The following is a 20,632-nucleotide window of genomic DNA, read 5'->3' on the forward strand; positions in this document are numbered from 1 at the left end:
TAACGTTATGAACCAGCTTCCGTAAGAGATTTCTTCTTCCTTCTCAAAGCTAGATTCTTTTTTTCTTGCTGTGTGCTTTCCTGATGATTGGTGTCTAGCAGTTCTACAGATTACTAGGTAAGCTTCAAGTGTTATGTATTGACAAATGCAAAGGGCAGGAGTATAAATTTCTACTGTCAATAGAACAGATCGATTTTTTTTTTTAAAGTGGAATTTCTCTTGAGGCAGCAGCATAAACCCAGAATAGGAGAGCAGTGGTTATTTTGTTGTTACTGAAAAGTGAAAATTTTGCAAATAAATCATGAACTTGAAGTGTACAGTCATTTTTTAATGTATCTGTAGGTATCATGCATTTCTACATAGCATTTATTAAGGAAGGAATAGCATTTGAGAGAGCTGGTAACGATCAGTTGGTCAGAAATACCTTAAAGCAATGCCTTCTATGAGAGAGAGAGTGTGACTAATATGCAAAATGTGCAGGAGTGCACTGGAGGTGCAGACAAGCTTTTTTGAGTTTCTATCACTTCACCTCTTTCCCAGTGTATCTTCAGTTCCATTTTTTGAGTATTGCTCCTATTTATCTTGAATACTCTAATGTGAATTTTGGGTAGGAGTCTAGTGTACAGATTTATTTTTAAGTGGTTATTCTTAGTAGTGCAATCTTTTATTTAAGAATTTCATAAAATCATATTTTAGCCACCCTGCTTTAAGGTTGGTGTGTCAACCGAGTGTCACTGAAATCTGCAGGCATAACTTTGATGTCCATTTCAAAGTGTCTCATTGCTCATTGGAAAAGTCTCATCTTTGTATTAATTTAGCTATGTCTCCTTTTTTGATACTTCTGAGTGTCTGTATACCTATATATTGCTTTTTTTTAAGCATAGTTATTTGTAAAATAGTTTGATCTTCTGTTGGAAAAAAATTTGTTTACCCAAGCAGAGATTTAAACCAAGAAGTTGGCCTAGCCTGGCTCTAGTTCTAGTTAGTCTCCTTGGCCCCGTGTCCTCAGGGCTTCTCTATTTATATGAGTTCTTATAAGTTGTATTTCTTTCTCAGGCATTTTACGGTGTTGACAAATCCTTTGTTCAATTTTCAATTAAGTGAGTGAGTTGTGAATTCTTTGGGGAAGGTAACTGGCCACAGTCCCAAGCAAGCTGGGTTTCTGGTAGCGGAGGAGAGAAGCAGGAAAGGGAAATAAAAAGATGTTGGTTTATAAAACCTGGCGGCTGCTTTGCAGAGAGCTGCAGCAAGCCCAGGTGACCAGCTCAGGGTTTCTGTAGGGTGAGTTGGCTCTGAGGTCCCCCACAGCAGGGACACTCCAGCAGGGCAGCCTGGCTGCCAGGAGGCTCCTGCTGCCGTGGGTGCTGCTGTGGGACCACCCCGTCCCTCCCCACTCACCTTTGGCCTTGGGTGGATCCTGCTGCTGTTGCCACTTGTCCCCATCAGGGCTGGGTTTGCCCCTGTGACCACAGCTCTGGCAGCTGCTGTGGGAGAGGGCCTGCAAGAAAAGCTGATATTCTCCATGGTAGCAAGCACTTCACTCTCTCTGTAGTAAACCATAGCTCTTTCAATAATTATTAACAACTCATTAGCTGATCTTATCGGTATATTCAGACTATAGGATCCTTGCATGCCATTTTTAACCTTGGATTGCTTTCTATGCAAAAAACTATTTCAACTTAGAAATGTGTCCTTGTATGAAAATGGCAAAAAATCAATGATGCCTCTGCTGAAAGCATCTAAATTACAGTTAATTTTGATGTTTGTCTGACTTAATAGCGTGGATTTACCTGAGCTTTAATTACTTTGCAATGCTCTTGATAGGAAAGGATGTAAGTCACAGGCTGGTTTTGTGGACTTCAGCAGTTCATGAAGAAGGGCAAGCTGTGCATGATGAACACAGATGTTTATTCAGTATGATTTTCTTTCAGTATAACTCCCTAAGTAAAAACATAAAGCATTGATAGTTTTGCTTTCTTGGCTCCCAAGTTGTCCTTTTTTTTCCTTTTTCAGGCAAAAAAGGCAATTCCTTTCTTAATGTATTGTAATATGTGCAAGGATGTCTCTACCAAAATGTAACACTGAACACAAATAATTGAAAATTATCAATTTTAAGTTAAATCCTTTGGTTTCTTGGTAGTTGATGTGAATTAATTAAGTTTTATTAATCAGAGGACATGGTAATGGGAAAATTAAAAGTGGTTTGCCATCGTAGTCCAGCCATGGATTTACAAACTGCAATTTTCCAGTCCAGATCTGATTTCATTTTTCCATCTCTCATCTCCTTTCCCTTGCCATCTCTATATACACAGTCTTTTTACCCCTTTGTTTTTTTCTCCCTAAACCCTGACTGAATATAATTTTTCTGGTAGGTTTTTTTTTGTGTGTTGTAGAGGTTATAAAAAATATTGAACTCTAGTGGGAGGAAAGTGGGTGTATAAGATTAAGAGCAAGCTGATGATTAAATTTGTAATTTTGTATCCTGAAGCTTTGCTATTGGGAATTTTGTTGGGTTTACTCTTTTTACTGTGAGGTATTTCATTCATCACATTGCGCATTGTTTTTTTCTATAGAGTCCTAATATCTTAAGCCTGTAGGTTTTCAAAATAAATATTTTTAAAAGTATCGCTTTAAAAGAGAAGCCTCAGACTTTTGAATACTTACTATTGAATGTACCATTTATGAACGATGCCTTTTTGGCTGTTTCACCTATGCCCTTACGGTGATGATCAAAAAAGTATTGTACCATGGTCTGAACCAAGTATTCAAATTACTTCACAAGTTTTCATCAATTTCTTGGATGCAATTTTCTTTCATAATAAGGGTCATTAAAATTATTAAGTAAGCTGAATTATTCCTACCTTCTTCAGTATGACTTTTTTTTTAAGTTAGATTTCTTTTTCAAGCCATGTCCAGTATTGACTAATCCTTTGTTCAATTTTCAATTTAATAAGTGAGTTCTGAATTCTTTAGAAGAGGTAATTGGTCGCAGTCCCAAGCAAGCTGTTTCTGGTGACAGAAGAGAGAAGGGGAAAAGGGAAGTAGAAAATGTTGCTTTATGAAATCCCATGGGTATTTTTCATATATATTTCACCAACTATCAATAAAATATGTTGCTAATTTAAAAATAATAGAGCATAAAACCAGAGTGTATGAAGTTATAGTGAGTGCTGAAGTAAAAGAAGTTTTTAAGCTTGACATAATTTCCTATTCATTCTTTCACTTACCTTACAAAAGGGAGATGAGGACCTGGTATATATTACTTCTCTGAACCAGAAGATACTGAAAAAGAAAAAAGGTCAAAAGGAATGAACTTTTACTTCCACTCTCCGTGTTCTGCTTCTCTTGTAATTTTTTTTTTGGGTTTACTCCTAGTAAGCTGTTTCTGGAAGAATATTTCTTTTTAGCTCTTCTATGTGCTTTAGTGTTAGGAGTTTGAGATGTAAAATTGGTTTCTAGAGAAGACATAGTTACACAAATTTTCTTGTCATTCAGATAGCTGACTCTAGGAAAGGAATTCCTACTTTTTCTTAGGCAGTTTTGGTCATGCTGATTGCGTGGGAGAGCACTGCAGACAAAGATCCCTTCTATGAAAAGTTCAGATGTTCGGATTTTCACGAAGCATTTTTAGAAGCTCAATTGCAAAGCTGACTGGTATGTGGATTCCAATTTACAGCTAACCTTCTGTTTGTAAATCATTCTTTCCATCTATTGGGAATTGATCTTTATGTGTATTAAAAAATAATCTTGATTATTTTTCAAGTGCAGAGGAGATAGAGCTGGGTATTGATTTCTTTTGCAAAGCGAATTGTCAGTATTTGGCTGAGTTGATGTAAGGATATTTTCAGTTTAATAGTTGTGGCAATTTTTACAAGTGGTGGTCGAAGGTAACAGAATGAAAATCTGGTTTGTAGGTGTGCTGTTGTCTTGGTGCTGCTAATTAGATGTGACATTGAGCTGCTGTTTCACTGCCTGCCAGCAACTTGTGCCCTATAACCATAAATAAATTGATTTGATGTGATGTGTTCAACAAAATAACCAGAAATAGATGTATGGTCATGGAAACCTTTACTGGTTGTATAGCTGTGTGTTTGTACTGCAGTGTTTTGTCCAGAATTTAATTGAAAACAACTCAGTGTGGTTTGGCTGCCTTTCTAGGTACAGAAAGATTATTATATACAAAACCTTGGCCTTCTTGCAGCAATTATTTGGAATAAGTTACATATAAATTCTCCTTTCTTCTGGCCATGGTAACACAGAATTTCAGAGAAGTGCTGGTCTGGTTTTAGCGGGCAAAGGGTGGGGCTGGGGCTTGTCTGCAGCAGGAACTTCATTTTGATACAGATGGGTCTTCTATTTAATCTCTGAAGAGTTGTTAAGATCACGAATTATTTTGCTACATCTGCTTTAGTTCCTTTGGGTTTAGCTAGTTCAGTGGGAATGTGGGAGTCTGAACACTCAGGATATTATTCAAGCTTGGACTTTGCTTTAATAGCCATCTAACCATTAATGTTGATGAGAAATGTGCCAGTTGCCAAGAAAATAGTGTGGTTTTGCAGTGCAGAAATAACAAACTGTTCTCTTAAGTTCTATAATATTGCAAACTGTATGATTTGCAATATTATAGAACTTAAGAGAACAGTTGCTTGGCTTTGGCTGTTGCTTTGGCTGTGTTGTTGATAAGAGTATAATTTGTATTACCTGCAGTCTTAATGCTTTGTTTGTGAGAGTCTAGCTTTTCTGTCAGAAAAGTAACTTCTAAGCCCTTTAAAATGTGACTTTTAAGCCCATTTTGAAATCTAAGAGTTAGTATTTTTAGTGCATATAAATTATATTGTATATCTTATTTCCGTGGAGACTAGCATCTGTGATGCATATTAATTGTAATCACAGTGGATAATAACTTTTCATATTTTTAGTTTTGATGGCAATATCCATGACAGTATTCAGGTAGTGCGTGCTGCTGGTCAGACAGTCAAAATTGCCAAGCAGTTTCTCTGTGTGGAGAAAACTCTTTATTATGTCTCTTATTTCCATCATAAAGAACTTTACCTGATAGTCCAATATTCAGAGTTTATTGCAGGAAGATTAATAGTAGCTGTCTTATCATAATTGATTAGATACTTCCAAGATATGTGTAAGTAATTACTGGTTTAGAGAGTTTACTTTTGATGCCTGCACTTGAATGTTTTTACCAGCTTTTTATGAACAAACCCCTGGGCTGGCCTCTCTCAAGTGCTCGTATTCACAGTGCATAAACTCACAGGTTCTCATTAATCTCCTTTATCAGTTATTTGCAATGCAGTGATTCATAACAAGGTAAAGTTTTTATTGGTTTGATGTCACACATGGCATTATTAATGAACTGAGTAACCTCATTTCAGTATTTCTAATTAGATTACCTGAGTTTTGAACAAAATATTTATCTGAGGACCAAGTAATGCTTAAGCAATATTGGAAGAAGCCTTTTTCCTATCAAAGGCTTATATGGTGGTATAACATTAGGGAAAAAAATTATCTTTTCCATTTCTTCAGAGCCAAGGGAAATCATCAAAGTTGGGTTTAATAAAGATAAAAGGTTGTCAGTGAGTGAGAGCACTTAAAGAAGAGCTACGTTGGTGTTTGTGCTAAATTACTCTGCAAAGATGAGCTCCACCTAAAACTGAAGACCTTTATTTTACCTACTTTTGACACTTCAAAGTTAAATGCAGGTTTTCTGCTGCCTTGTTTGTCTTTAACTCCTCCATTCAAGTCCTGTAATTGCTGTAAGAATGCCCCAGCAATTCATGATAATTGCTACACTGTTTGCTTTTTGCATGTCTGTAACCTGCTTCACCATGCAATTGGAAGGTACAATTTTTTGGGGGTAGCTTAGGCAAAGAGTACCTGCAATGTGTCCGAAGTGTTTGGGAAAATAAGATACAGCTCCTCATTCTGTTCAGTAACAAGCCTCTTGTGGATTTTGCTGATGTCAAATGTTTTCAGTGCTCATCAGGCAGACATGCAGATGTTTAATTTTCCTACGATGAATTGTCACATTTATTTTCAGACAAATAGCTCATGTTGGTGAAGTTAAACATATGCATAACATTTGCAGTATTGTGGCCTTAATGAATTACTTATAAATATGATCTAGGCCCAATATGTAACTCATTTCAGAATGAAATTACCATCATATTTTGTAACTTGTATTTTTTGAGTTTTACTAGTCATCGTGTAGAACAGAAACTTCATCCTAAAAGTAAAACAAAGCAAACGGGAAAAATGCAGTTTTCGTCTGAGATGGTTGTGTCGCCCCATGCACAGACCACACTTCCACAAGGCTGCAAAGATTATAACAGAAAAAGATAAAACATCCCACTTCCCTTTTTTCACTCTTTTATAGTCATCAAAAAAGTGGTTTTCCTGATATTCCACAAAACAGCTGGTGGTTATTCATTCAGTGAAACTCAATGAGACACCAAGGTGTAGCCAGCCCTATAAAGCTGCTCCAGCTGATAGGGTATGGAATGCAAATATATATCAAAAATGCAGAAATTGCAAAATGGGCAATGTTGTATCAAAGGAAAGAAGCTGAAGAACTTATTCTCTGATATTGCACTGGATATTTTCTACTAGATATTTGTACTAGCAGAATTGTGTGAATAATTAGTCTCAAGATGATTTTGAGTGTTGGCTGAATCCTTTGTTTTAGCGATAAAAATTGTTTTCAGGACAGAATGTGTTGTTCGGAGGTTTTGGAGAGAAAGGTGAGCAGTGTGAAAAGTTGACTTTTCGTAGGGGATTAAGCAAGTGGAGGTCTGCTCAGGACAGCTGTGAGCACAGAAAAGACCTCCTGGTTTCAGCACAGAGTAAGAGATGCAGTGGAGGAAAGCAGAACACGAACTTAATCAAAAAACAATTAATTAAAACTGTAAAATTTGAAGGATCAGCCTGGTCCAGAAACACACTACAAACACTGCGGTGAACACTGGGTAGAAGTAAGAAAGCTTTAACTATCAAATAAGGGGCACAGAACAGAAAGAGAAATTAAGAAAATGTGGTTGAAATTTTATTTTTACTGGTGATATCTCCTTACGGTAAAAGTCCATTTCAGCAGCTTTTCCAAACTTGTTTTGGTTGTGCCTGTTAAATTTTTAATAGTATTATCAAATTTCTTCTTTCAGGAAAAATGGGCATAAGAATATCTTTTTGGCTGTTGCTCAGTTATGACTGTAAAAGGAATGGTAGGAAAACAGTAATTGGGATTGGAAAAGGATTTTTTTTTATAAGTGGCAGATAGTTTCCTTTTGATTTCTTATTGAACATTCTAGTCACACATGTATGTATATATTTAAATATTTAAATCTATTAATAAATGTCGTTGTTTTGGAACAAAAAATCACACACACACCCCTTCACCTACCATTCTCTATATCTGTAAGAAATACATATTTATTCAACATACCTGTCTGATATGTTTTGTCAAAATATTTTAAAAATGGGGGGAAAATCCAAATGTTTGTTAAAATTAATTGAATCAATGTAAATCTGGAAATGGTAGAAAAATACATTAAAATTTCCACTTGACTGATACTAAAGACATGTATATTTTTGGTATGGAGGAAGGATCACATAGCAAGGAAGAGTATGTTAGTTATTGTCATAGAAGTCTTGATACAAATTGTGGAACAGTAGCAATTTTAGATTTAGGATTTAGATTCAATTATGCAAAAAATAAATCAGATTTTTATTCAAGCAGTCTTTTATAAATTATTTGAAAAAAATACTTTCACAAATCAGTAAATTAATTTCCAACTTTGTAAATGTGTTTTCTAGTATATGTTTGTTTCTTAGAATGGTGTATTGCTTCTAGCTGTAATGTATACTGATGTTTTAAGTAGCCAAAGCATTATCTTCTACATTACATTACCATCAGTCTTTTTCTAATGAGTTACTTGTAATTAATACCTATTTCTAATGAAAATAACTTACATCAATTTCCTGTGCAGATTTAATTTGATTGCAGAAATTATTTCCTTCCTTTTCATTGTTTGTCTTACTGTGTAGTCTATTTATTCTACAAATATTTATAGCTTTTTGTTTTATTGAAACCTTCTGTCAGCATGTTTCAACATTTCTGGACCTGCTGAAAGAACTACACAGGTTGAATCTGGAGGTGAAGGCACATGCACAGATCTGCAGCATTACACCTGTGCACGTGTAATAACAGTGAACACAATCCATAACTGATACTTGGGGCATGCTGTATTGATGACTGAGCTCTTTAAGCATCCCAAGGACAGGGTTAGCTCTTGCATGCTCAGAAAACGTTTCTCTTTCTCTAACTGGAGTTTTCTGTGTGCCTGGGAGATGAAAGTGTTCCTGTCATGGATTCCTTAGTCAAGGTTTACACCAGAACAGTCAGGGGTTGTCCTGCCCCATGGACAGAAGGGCTGGAGATGAGGTTTGGAAAAGACTTGTGCAACACTAGCACAAGCTCTCTTTTTAGGCTTCAGGGCTGTGTCACAAGGAGAAGAGAAGCATCTACTCTTTTTTTAAAGCCTGAAATCCTCCGAGAACATTAAAAGAAAATTATTTTATTTCCTTTGTGTTCAGTGATTCTAAGGAGCAAATCATGAGTTTGACGATACCCGTTTCCTTTCAGTGCCTCCTCTCCCCTGTAAATAATCTCAGTCTCTTTGCTGTGCAGGTCATATATAATAACTCTATTCAGTAATAAGGTTGAAAAAAGCAGGAATACTAAAGTCAATGTTTTAAGGACGTTTGCCAAAAACCTTTTTTCAATAATACAAGTAATTGAGTCTTCTGAAGAGAAGGAACTGCTTCCCAATTTTGGACTTTAATGTTTTGGTGGGTTTTGACATGAAATATTCCTTCCTCTCCTCTCGGCGTGCAGGGTTGTCTGGGTGAATGTAATACTTTACAGACATATTCACAGACATTTTCACTTCTTTTTCTCAAAATGCATTAGACTATACCTTGCAAGAATACCTAAGATCCCCTTTGGCTGCTCCGATGGTTTGGCCAAAAAAAATATTTTTATCTGTCACACAGCACTGACATGGGTTCAGTTTCTGCTGAACAGAATGTGTTACATACCTCTGTTGGGGAATATGAACTATTTGGAAAAACAGTATTCATCTAGCTGATGTAAGTAAAATAAGATTTCTTATTTGTGCTTGGGTGATCAAGCCTTTCTCAGCATTTATTCAAAATAATGTAACATGCTTACTAAATTCTAGTAAAGATTTATGATATTAATACTTACACATAGTTAAGCAAATTTATAATATTAGAAATTATTTTACAGTGTAAAATTAGGCTCACAAAAACAACAATTTCCTTTTTAGTTCCTGAAAATAAGCAGTTTGGTTTAAAAGCAAAAGTCTTATGCTCTAATTATCCTGCTATGACTTAATTTTATGATTTTTTATTTTTATGTGCACCTAAGAGTTTTTAAAGTTTAGCTGAACGATGTTGCACTGCAGGGTAAGAGATTGTCGTACACATTTTCCTAGATGTTGTAATCTCTGTATTTATTAATGGACATTATTTATTATTATCTTGTCTTAGAAATTCTGAATGGAAGTGCTATGTCTAATGTTAACTTAGATTCTACTTATGAGACTACAATATTACTGGTGGCATTCTTACTTCTGAATCAAATAATAATCTAACTTCATATATACAGTTTTGGAATAAATAGTAAATGAGATGGCATCACATTTATCTGTTGTCTGTAAAAGGGATGTTTATTCATCATCCCATTGTATCTGTAAATTATTTCAGACTGATAATTTCATGAAGCATTTGAAGATTAAAATTGCATTGTGTTTTGACACTTGTGTAAATATTTCACCATTTAAATAATACTATCAAGCTATAAAATTCTGATTTATCACTATGGAGCTATGGACTTCAGTACTGGTATGTTTGAAAAGGTTTGGAAAAATTGATTTTCACTGACATTCAACTGCTGGGCATTCAGAACAACTGGGCTGAGGCAAGGAAAGGCTATGAGACACAAGATAATTTTCTCCTGCTTTGTGTTTCCAGAGCATAGATCCAATATTGAACTGAAAGTAGCAGTGGGGTTGTGCTGTGCAGTGCCTCATACACTGCAGCATATAAACAAACTAAAACCAGTGCTTAAGGACTTTGTCCTGTAAAAGTCAACTGTTCACAGCTCCATGTCAAAATGTTCCATTCATTATAAAGGTAATGGGCATCTTGTGTCCTCTTGTTTTATTGTTGGCTTTTGGGATTTTTTAGTAATAAAACACTAAGGAAAATACCTTTTTTTTTTTCTCTCTCCAGTATAGTCATTCCTGTTTTGTTGCATCTTTATCTCAACAAGTATTAAATAAATAGTCTGGGGATTGCTTTTTTTTTTTTTAAATGTACATTTTCTAACCTCTGTGATATAGTTTAGCTCTAACTATTTCAATAAATACACTGAATGTGTGTCTCTCACTGACAATGAAGTACTAATATCTGCTTTGTCTTGTTCCTTATTTAAATAACTACTAAGGCTTGCAGGAACTAGTAAAACAGAGCTATTAATTAGATCAAATTAAAATGAATTTGCTTTAATATGTTATAAGTAATTGGTTAAATTTCCCTTTCTCCTGAGTGCAGCTGTTAGTTTTTCTCCCTTGCAGCAAGGTTTCTTGGTAATAAATGTCCTTTCATTATCAGCAATTTTCTTCTGACCTCTGTGTCGTTTAGCTGATCTTCATCCTCCTCGTGTTTTGTATTCCAATAGGTCTTTGGCTCTTCACATTTGTTATCAAGTCTTAATTTGAGGGGGAGATAGAAAGGCATAAAGTAGATGTGCTGGGTGTACAAAGATGTTTGGGTTTGTGAGTGAATTTGTTGGGGCAGAGGGTGTTTGAGAGCTCCAAATGGTCTTCACCTGCATTCATCTTCGCCTGAGATAGCGTGGTGTTCCTTGCAGTTGCCAGAAAGAATAATCAAGGAAACTATTCATCTGGTCTGGGTTGATAAATAAAACCACTTTACTTCATGAGAAAGCTTGTGACTGTGCCAAAGTTAATAAAAAGTTGAGATGAACTTTGCTTGTTACGTTCAAAGGCGCTCTCCTTCCAAAAGCAGCTTTCCATCAGATACTGCTGGAATATTGGAAGTCTCCTTGCCATCAGTGAGTCATACGTGTTGTAATCTGCAGCCTGTGTCCCTGCATGGGAGCCAAATGTTCCGAGATACCTACATGTCTTGGGTCCCAGCTGTCCCTCATTGCTTTCATGTGGTCTCTCCCTGGAGGAGGAGGGAAGGGTGAAATGCTGGGGATCACCTCAGGGGTTTCTAGTCTTAGGACTACAGAATATTTTCACTGTTAAGTCATTCACTACATAGTTCTGCTCAAAGAAGTCCTTGGATTCAAAGGAAACTCAAGAGCATCAGAGTCTGCACTGACAAACGCTTTAAAAAACCCCCTTTTGTTAACTTTTTTTTTCCTTTTTATTGTCTAACAATGCACTTTCTCCATATCTGCTCATCATACACTTTGCTGTGATTGCAAGTACCAACAGTGATTAGAGGTCACTGCCACCTTTCCTCAAAAAGTGAGATGTTGCAACACCAGTTCTTCCTCCTGACATTCTCGTTCAGACAAGACTTGTGACTGTCTGGAGAAACCTTACCACTTTGGGCCATTCTTTGAATGGGTGAGAAAATACCAGCTATAGAAGAGAGGAGTAGGTTTGCCTGAGGTAACACCTGGGACAGGGTTGTGGTGGCCGCCTCCCTTCAGTAGCTGGGTGTTTTTCTGCTCTGCTCAGAGCCTGAGTGGACAAGAGTTGTCTCATGTTGTAAACAAACTCACAGCAACGTCTCTTCTGCTGCCATGCAGAGCTAACAGGATGTCCACCCTGGACAGCCCATGATTCTCCAACATCTTGTCTTACTAATAACTCCATTTCTGGCCTTTCAGATACTGAACTAATGTAAGATTTCAGAAGAAACTATATGCAGTCAAAATAGATGACTTCCTAAAGGAGTATAATTAAATGGCCAGAATAACAGGGGTTAAAAGGAAAACCATCTTGAGGTTTTTGTTGGTGTTGTTTTGGTTTTTTTCTCTTCGCTTTTCTAAGCATCCATTTCTTTCCTGGAATTCTCTCACTAAACAGCTTTCTACTTCAGTGCACTAACAGAAATTAGGGGGAAAAGTGGTTATAATTTGTTTTTCAGCCCTTTGTAATTTTCATGTTTGTCAGCATTCCTTAAATGCGAGTTTACTTCCTGATCTTCATTATGACAGTTCCTCTTCTATTCAAACACAATGATTTGGAAATATTTTTTGAGCGTAATCACTTAGAGCGAGACTTAGAAAAGAACCATCATAGGAAAACTGAGATTTAAGTACTTGGACTCGGAGCAAAGCTCAGAAATAATGGTTTCCTCATTGTTTGATAAGAATGTGCAGTTACATTATTGTGATCTTTGGATGTTGTTTTTGTTGCAGCTTTGTGTGCTGCCAAAGCGAATTCATATCATTTGTGTTTTTGACAGTTTAACTATTCAATTAGTGTTGTTTGAAATTGCAGTAATTGTTCATGTTGTTTCCATACAGCACATTGCAACATTTGTGAATTGCTAGCTTAAAGCTATATTGCATATAAATAAAGGACTAAAGCAGAAGAGCAATTATTTAAAAAAAAAAAAAAAAGGTTTGTCTTCTTCCACAGGCTTTTCTAAGACTTGTTTGTTTCTTAACACTTAATATTTTATTATTTAATTTTTTTGAAATTTAATTATGTAAAAATAGTTTGGGTGTAAATGAGGATGGCATTTAAACAAACAAATTAACAAAATCAACCCAAAAACTCCATCAGGGCTATTTCTGTAGGCAACTATTTACTTGTTTCATTCTGGAATAACCTTTAAGTCTTGGAATTGCAATCAAGCTTATATTGGTCTTGTTATTCTTATATACATTACTGGGTATTAACAATAGAAGTTTGAGAAAAGAGTAGGTGCCTGTGGGAAATGCAGAAAACAGTGACAAAGCTTAGACAAAGTTAATACAAGTCTGCTTCTTCAAACTCAGTGCTGTTCTATAGCAAACTGCCAAGCAGCACAGCATTTCTGTTTTTATAAAGAACTGAACCACGATTAAAAAAAAAAAAAAAAAAAGAGATGCATTGCTATTAAGATTACAGGAAAGGAGTGACAACCATGCAGCCCAGGAGAGAGCCATGGACTGAGCTAAGTAATCCACTTCCATCTGTGGAAGGCCATTGCACAAACTGAATAAATGAACACTAATAAACTGAACATCCTCCAAAGGGGAGGCTCAGCTCCAGACAGTGCAAACATCCACAACTGAATAGCAACAGTGTCAATGCAGAAGGCCGGAGGAGAAGGCTGCCTAACTGAACTCAGTAAATTGAAACCAAATATGAAATTTCCTGTGGAGGTTTCTACACTGTGTGCCTCTCTCTTCTTGGGAATCAAAAAAGCAAATTAAATTTCTGTCCTTGAAGCTGAAACATAAGAGTTCTCCTTTCAGATAGAATATCTGTTGATGGAGTGATGGTAGACAGTCATTTGAAATAGTCTAAAAGGAATGTGCTTTAGGGGAAAAAATCATATTGTTAAATTCATTAAGGACTGCTTTGATTAGGAAAAAAGTTGCCAAAGATCTCAGACACTGAGGTCTGTAAATAATTGATCACTACCTAGGTCTGTCATATGAAAGTCAGCTGCAGAGTTAGCACCTCAGTTGTCCTTTTGTTTTGTTTTGAAAAGGGTGTTTGAGGTTATTTGAGTTAAAATTTAAATTGTAATTTTTTTGCAAGATAAGTATGAGGAGAGGGTTTACATCTTTGAAGAAACTTTTTAGGCTATTGTTAATTGAGACTTGCTCTAAATATACGTAAGCAATGTGTGAGTACTTAAGAGTTTTGTCACTCCAAACACCCTTTTGCACAAACTACTGGAGAGCTGCTCATGGTGTTAGGTTTTATAACACAAATGGTCCACATTCAAAGTGATACCTATATTGATGGTATAGTGCTCCTAATAAAATGAATCATGAGGCTGTGTTTAACAGTTGTATTTTATTTAGGACTCGGACTTTTGTGAATATCTTCAAAGATGTAAAATTAGCTGGCAGACAGTTAATCAATTAGGTGAAGTCAATGCGTTTTTAAATAGTAATTTGTTTTTAATACTAAAATTGTATCACTTTATTTAATTTTTATTTAAGTTATTGTTAGTAGCCCTGAATCCTCAGGGAGCTTTACTGAGATACTTTTGCCCTCTCTCTCTGCAGGCAGAACTTGTGAAGGGGAATCTGCAAAGCGTTGGGCTCACGCTGCGCCTTGTGCAGTCCAAGGAGGAGGATGCAGGGCATGTTGTCATCGAAACTGTGACTCCAAACTCACCTGCTGCAGCTGCTGATCTACAGAGAGGAGACAGACTGCTGGCAATTGGCAGTGAGTTTTATGTCAGCTTTCACAATAAGGGTCATCTTGTCGTGTATGCAGTTCAGCTAATCTCCCTTTCTTAATAATTACAGTTGTGCTTGGCACTCAAAAGCTAACATTTATGTATTTATGGTCACTTAAGGTCTTTGCTTGCTTGATTTATTTTCTTGCGTATTTATTTACTCCTTCTTAGGTAAAAGGCAAAAGGAGCTTGAGGAAACATTTGGCAACAACATTAAAAACAGAACAAACAAACAACAAAACAAAACAATAAAAACTCCAGCCAAAACATTAATGTGACTCTGCTAGCAAGAAGTTTAACCTTTTACAGAGGCTTTACAGACCAGAGCTTAAAATCTACAATGAGTTCTTTTGCTTAGGTAGTGCCTGAATAAATCGCCATTGCAATACTCCAGTAATTTAAAAGGGTTTTGAGTTCCTTTGAACAGATAACTGGTGATTGCTTTAGAACACAGGAAAAGTCTTTTTTACATGATCCTCTGCATGACTCTATTTGGACTGTGTGCTCATTAAGATATTTTGGCTTGCATGTAATTTGGAGATACATCAAATGGCTCTGGGAGTTCTGCTCAGGAAGATGTGTTGAGCTCACTCCTGCCACACTGATAATGTTAGCATTATGCCCATATTTCGTTAACATATTAGAACTATTTTCATTTCAGCCTGCTTCTGTTATAATTATAACTGTGTTTAGAGATACCCATCCTTTTTTTGGCTCATTTATTAAATATCTACTGCTGAAAAGCCCAAACTTTCAGTAAAAGCAAGTTTAAAACTGTTTCCATATCAAATGAACATTACTATGTAAGTTGCGGTATTGTTACAAGCAGCAAACTGGAGTATTTATGTAATTATTTTTTCCAGTTCCATATTTTGTGTGAACAAAAGGGAGAGAATCCATCTGTTACATTTCAGTTAAGCTCTTCTGTCATCGTTGACTTCCTTTGTTACTGAGCAACAATGTGATGACTATTTTTGGTCACTTAGATTGTTATCATAATTAGGACTTAATAATCTTTGTCTCTTTTTTTAATAGGTGTTAAAATCACATCAACTGTTCAAGTGTTGAAGCTTATTAGACAAGCTGGGGACAGAGTTTTAGTCTTCTATGAAAGGCCTGTTGGGTACAATCAGCATGGCTCAGCACTGCAGGATGGATTTGGACAATTGGAGGACACAGCTTTCTTGGCACAGGCAGAAGATGACCCAAATAGTTTGGCAGTTGATGCTGATAGCAGAGATTTTGATTCAGAATTTGAGGACTTAGCTTGTGATGCACCTGACCAAAAAGAAGATCTGCCAACAACTCCGAGTCCCAAACGATCGGTAGTAATTCTTGCTGCTGCTAAACCTCTTGGAACTATATCGCCCATCCTGAATCGAAAACTGCATTTAGGAAATTATCAGGCAACATCAAAAACGCAACAAAAAGATGGGGCTAAAGTGGCAGCACCTAAAACTGTTGAGGTTTCAGATGCATCACAGCCATTGGGTAAACAGTCACAAGGATCTAGTACTAAGCCTCCTGTGCCACCTAGACCACAAATTAAGCCTGTTTTGTCTACTAGTGATGGCCAAAATGTGTTAGAAACTGGAAGTGTATGTTCTGATAAACCAGAGAGGCCACCTCCACCTGCAAATAACGGAGAAAAATCTACAGAGAAGGTAACAAAAATTAGTGATCAGATAGAAGATCCAGTAGTACCAAAAGTAGTAACAGCGCCAAAGCAAGATGCATTAAAAGAAGGACTTACAGAAAATGCACGTAGCTGCAAAGACAGTGATGATCATCGAACGTGGGAGTCACCAGAAATTCCTTACAAAATCCGTCAGGGCCGATGGCCAATGACGAGAACATCCTCCTGTCTATTTGAAGTAGAAAAATACCACAAGTACCTTAATGTTGCACTGTGGTGCAGAGACCCTTTCAAAGCAGGTGGTTTTATCTGCTTAGGATATGCAAGCATAAAACTTGAAGAAATTGCTTTAGATTGTCTAGCTACATCCTCGATGGAATTTGTTAGAAAATTTCAGCTGGGTGCTCCTACGCCTAAAGCAGCAGTCACCAGAACAGCATTGCGGAGTTTGACAACCCATAAAGGTTTCAATGAAAAATTCTGTTACGGTGACGTGACTTTACAATTCAAATATTTAAAAGAAGGTGAAATTGATGATGCAAGTGTTTTTCTGGAGAAAGAGAGGGAGTCTCACTTGGAAGAAGAAGCTCGTGCCCTTCAGAAAGAGGATCCTGGCTTGGGGCAAGTTCTCACAGACAACAAGCATAACTTTCAAGATACTCAGTTTCAGAATCCAACCTGGTGTGATTACTGCAAAAAGAAAGTATGGACTAAAGCAGCTTCGCAGTGCATGTTCTGTGCTTACGTTTGCCATAAAAAATGTCAAGAAAAATGTTTAACTGAGATGCCCTTCTGCGCAGGAGCCGAAAAGCGGCTCGATCGAACTGCGGGCAGAGCGGAGGGGCAGGAGGCTCCCGCGGCCGCATCCTCTCGGGTTGATTCCGAGGCCAAGTCTGCTAACAGAACTACAGGGCTGACCAGGCACATCATCAACACGAGCACCCGCCTGCTGAACCTCCGGCAAGTGCCCAAAGCCCGCCTGGCCGAGCAGGGCGCGGACGTGGCCGAGCCTTCGCCAAAGCACACCCCCAACACGTCCGACAACGAGAGCAGCGACACGGAGCTCAGCGGGCCCAGCAGCCCCTCCAAGCGCGCCGCGGGCACCGGCATCAAGCTGGTGCGCAAGGAGGGCGGCCTCGACGACAGCGTCTTCATCGCTGTCAAGGAGATCGGCCGTGACCTCTACAGGAGTTTACCCACCGAGGAGCGTTTCCAGAAGTTGGAGTTCATGTTGGATAAGCTGCAGAATGAAATAGACCAAGAGCTGGAAAATAATAATTCACTCGTTAAAGAAGAGAAGGAGACAACCGACGCCAGGAAGAAAGCCCTGATTTCTGCTGCACTGGCTAAGTCAGGTGAGAGACTGCAAGCTCTCACGCTGCTGATGATCCACTACAGGGCAGGCATTGAGGATATAGAGTCCCTGGAGAACATGTTCGTTGAGAGGCAATCCAAAAGAGTGACTAAAGATTTCGAGGAACCCACTATAGCGGAAGAAGCGGATTGCGAAGATGGCAGTCTGACAGAAGCTCCGACATTGAACATCATATCAGAAGAACCAGTTGATCCACCTCAATCAGTAGACTGATATTTACATATTTAGTCTTTGAAGGAATGGACTGAAAGAATACTTTGCACTTAATTCCAAACACACACAAATTAAATTAAAACACTGGTATAATGTGCGTGTCCTGCTTCTCCACAGTTAATTGCTCGTAGTGGTTCTTCTCCAGCTACGGCACCATCATTTTGTTAAACTAGCTGGTTAAAACTACACTTTGGGGTTTATATTGGAAATTTATTTTTAATAACTTATTTTTATTTTTTCTAATTATGTAACTTTACCATTTCACATCAATGTGTGTGGTTTCCTTAATGTGTTACTTGCCCCCACTTCCCTTCTCTGTTTTTGGGTTTTTTTTTTAGTTAGTGTTTTCAATGGGAAACAGGCAGGGTTTTCAAAATGTTTCGTTTCCATTGTATGATGAAAGCATTATAAGCTTGTTGCATGCCTAAGCTGATGACTGACATAGAAGTCACTGAGGGGCCAGGCTTTTAAGTGTTGATCACAGTTTTATTGTCTGTCTTCTAGGTAGTTGTGTATTTTTTGCCAAACATATCATGAAAGCAAACAAAAGGTCTTTCATTTTGTCTGTTATTAATACTTACTGAAGTTACCATTGCATATCAGTTGTTTTCCATGTTTTTGTTAAATACAAGAACTTTTTGTAGTTTTTATTTAACATGAAATATAGTAATACTATGCTAAAAAAATCCTCCTTAGAACTTCGGACTATTGTTAGATATCAAAGTATAAACTGGTATCTCATAATAATTTAATTGGGAATATTTTCAAGGTAAGAGGCTTGTTGCCTTCCAGAACAAAATCATATGGTTTTGATGTTGTATTATCTGATAGCCTGGTAAAGGAAAGTTGTTCGTCACAAGAGTTGGAGGTTTCCTTGCCTTCTGTGAAAAAGCATGTAATGGTGGTGTAAGTAATATAAAGAAATTAATATTTTGCTGCAGACTATCATTTTGGAAAGCTTAAGGTGCAAAATACAAAGTAACTAATATTGTCTCAACACTTTTGAGTAATCGTAGAGTGGTAAGTTGCATTCAGCTTCTCAGACAGAAGATAGAATCTGAGCAAAAGGATCACCTTTGTCAGCAAAATGTCCTATAATGTATATAACATGTTTTATTTGAGTCAATTTGTGAGTCCAGTAGAGATGAGGAAGAAATTCAGCCAGCTGCTTTTGAAAAGAACTGTCTGTCTTGTGCTATGTTTAAACTGTGGATCTTAGCATCACCTGGCTAAGGCCATCGTTCTTATTTATTTCCTGTAGACATGTCCTTGTTTCATCTTCTGTGTATAGAAATTTTGTGTAAAGTATCATCTTTATTTTAGGTACTATGCTAGGTACTCGTATCATTATCACTGGTATTGCTGGTAGTAGGAAAAAAATGCCTTTGTGGGAATGGAGTTTGAGATGATAAAAATAACTCCTTTAGTTTTTGAGGTAATCTATAATGTACCTCTCCTTTAAATTTGCTTCTTGGTTTAATTTGTGATGGGCAAAATTAAGAAGCAGTGGTTTTTGCCATGGAACAGCGTGCTTGTGCTTCTAAACAAAATGGTTACTGCCAGTCATGCAACTACTTGCACTTTTCTGTGAGTTCTGGGCAGTTGATACTACTTAGCTGATGTATGGAAAACACTATCCATGCTAAAGCAGGCATGTGACACACTTCTGAAATTAAGCTTCAGCAAATAATCGCACAAAATTAGCTTCCCTTCTTGTCTAAAAGTTATTTAACCTATACTTGCTTGAGATGCATATTAAGACTTCCCCACTCCGTTTTCTCAGCAGCTTACCATTGGTGGTGATCTGCATTCAATCCCATCAGTGTTTGCTCTTACAGACTACTACAGAGGTTTTCAAATATATCCAAGTGCTTCATTTAAGCCCTGGTGCACATGAAGGAGCTGTGAAAACAACGCAAATAGTGATTTCAAAAACACATTCATGGGTTTAAATTGACTCGTGTAACACAGTGGGTAAGAAAAGCTGGATATCGTTTTCCTCGCATAGTGTCGCTAATGATGATGATTGTAAGAGGTAAATTAATTGTAGTGCAATATTTTTAAATATACCGAATGGAAAAAGGGCAAAATAGTTGTATTTTAGTGATAAGAAGGAAAACATGAATTCCTATCTGGCATTATTTACAATAAGCAGTGAATCTCGAGGGGGAAATTGTAATCCTACATTCCTGATGTAATCTTTGCTTCGTGCTTGACTGTAAATAGCTGAAAATAAAGAATACCACAGAAAACAAGAATATCTTGACTTAATGATATCTGAATAGGTGGCAGCTACACACATTTGCAGAAGACCTGCCTAATATGATTTTGTTGGCTATTATTTTATCATGAGAATAAGCTTTAATAAAATAGTTTTGCTAAATTATCAACTTTCTTGCATTGCGTCAATGTTTTTTAAACACTTCTATTGCAGTAGCTTATCATCTAAAGCCACCACTTGAAGGATCTTCAGGGGAAAAACACATTTTGCATTATATAAAACTACTGATAACTGGATTAATTGAGCTGAGAAATTTCAAATAAAGCATCTGTGTAAGTTTACAGCTGCAGAGGAGGAATAAGTAGTGGGAGCAAATAAATAAAGTGTCTTTATCACAATTGAATTGACACAGATCAAAATATATAAAATAGCAAAAATTCACATTTGTCCAGGACAGATGGAGGATTTTTGTGTGTTTTCTGAGTAAAATTTCTTCCTGACTGTCACCAAAAAAAGATTTGCTTACTCATTACTCAAAAAATCCAGAATAACTGCTAAGTTTTTATTTGGCAGTGGGGAAAAGGTGGCACAGAGATTCCAAACACGAGCATCTGTGGATTTTAATTAATCTTCTGGTGGAGCAGGAGTGAAGCAAGAGCAGGGGAACCACTGCCCTGCATTGACCTGCTCAGCAAATCGGGGGAAGATG

General features: G+C 37.1%; 1 protein-coding gene across 1 annotated transcript in view; it reads left to right on the forward strand.

Moving 5' to 3' along the window:
* The window catches only part of PDZD8 (PDZ domain containing 8), a 51,848-nt gene extending 31,756 nt beyond the window's left edge, over nucleotides 1-20,092 (forward strand). The window contains exons 4-5 of the mRNA XM_063405228.1: nucleotides 14,303-14,465; nucleotides 15,514-20,092. Of these exons, the coding sequence (XP_063261298.1) occupies nucleotides 14,303-14,465; nucleotides 15,514-17,702 (2,352 nt within the window). The 3' untranslated portion in view covers nucleotides 17,703-20,092. The remainder of the gene's footprint in view (nucleotides 1-14,302; nucleotides 14,466-15,513) is intronic.
* The last annotated feature ends 540 nt before the right edge of the window (nucleotides 20,093-20,632 follow it).

Source organism: Prinia subflava, chromosome 9, assembly GCF_021018805.1.
Source record: "Prinia subflava isolate CZ2003 ecotype Zambia chromosome 9, Cam_Psub_1.2, whole genome shotgun sequence".
Taxonomy (NCBI): domain Eukaryota; kingdom Metazoa; phylum Chordata; class Aves; order Passeriformes; family Cisticolidae; genus Prinia; species Prinia subflava.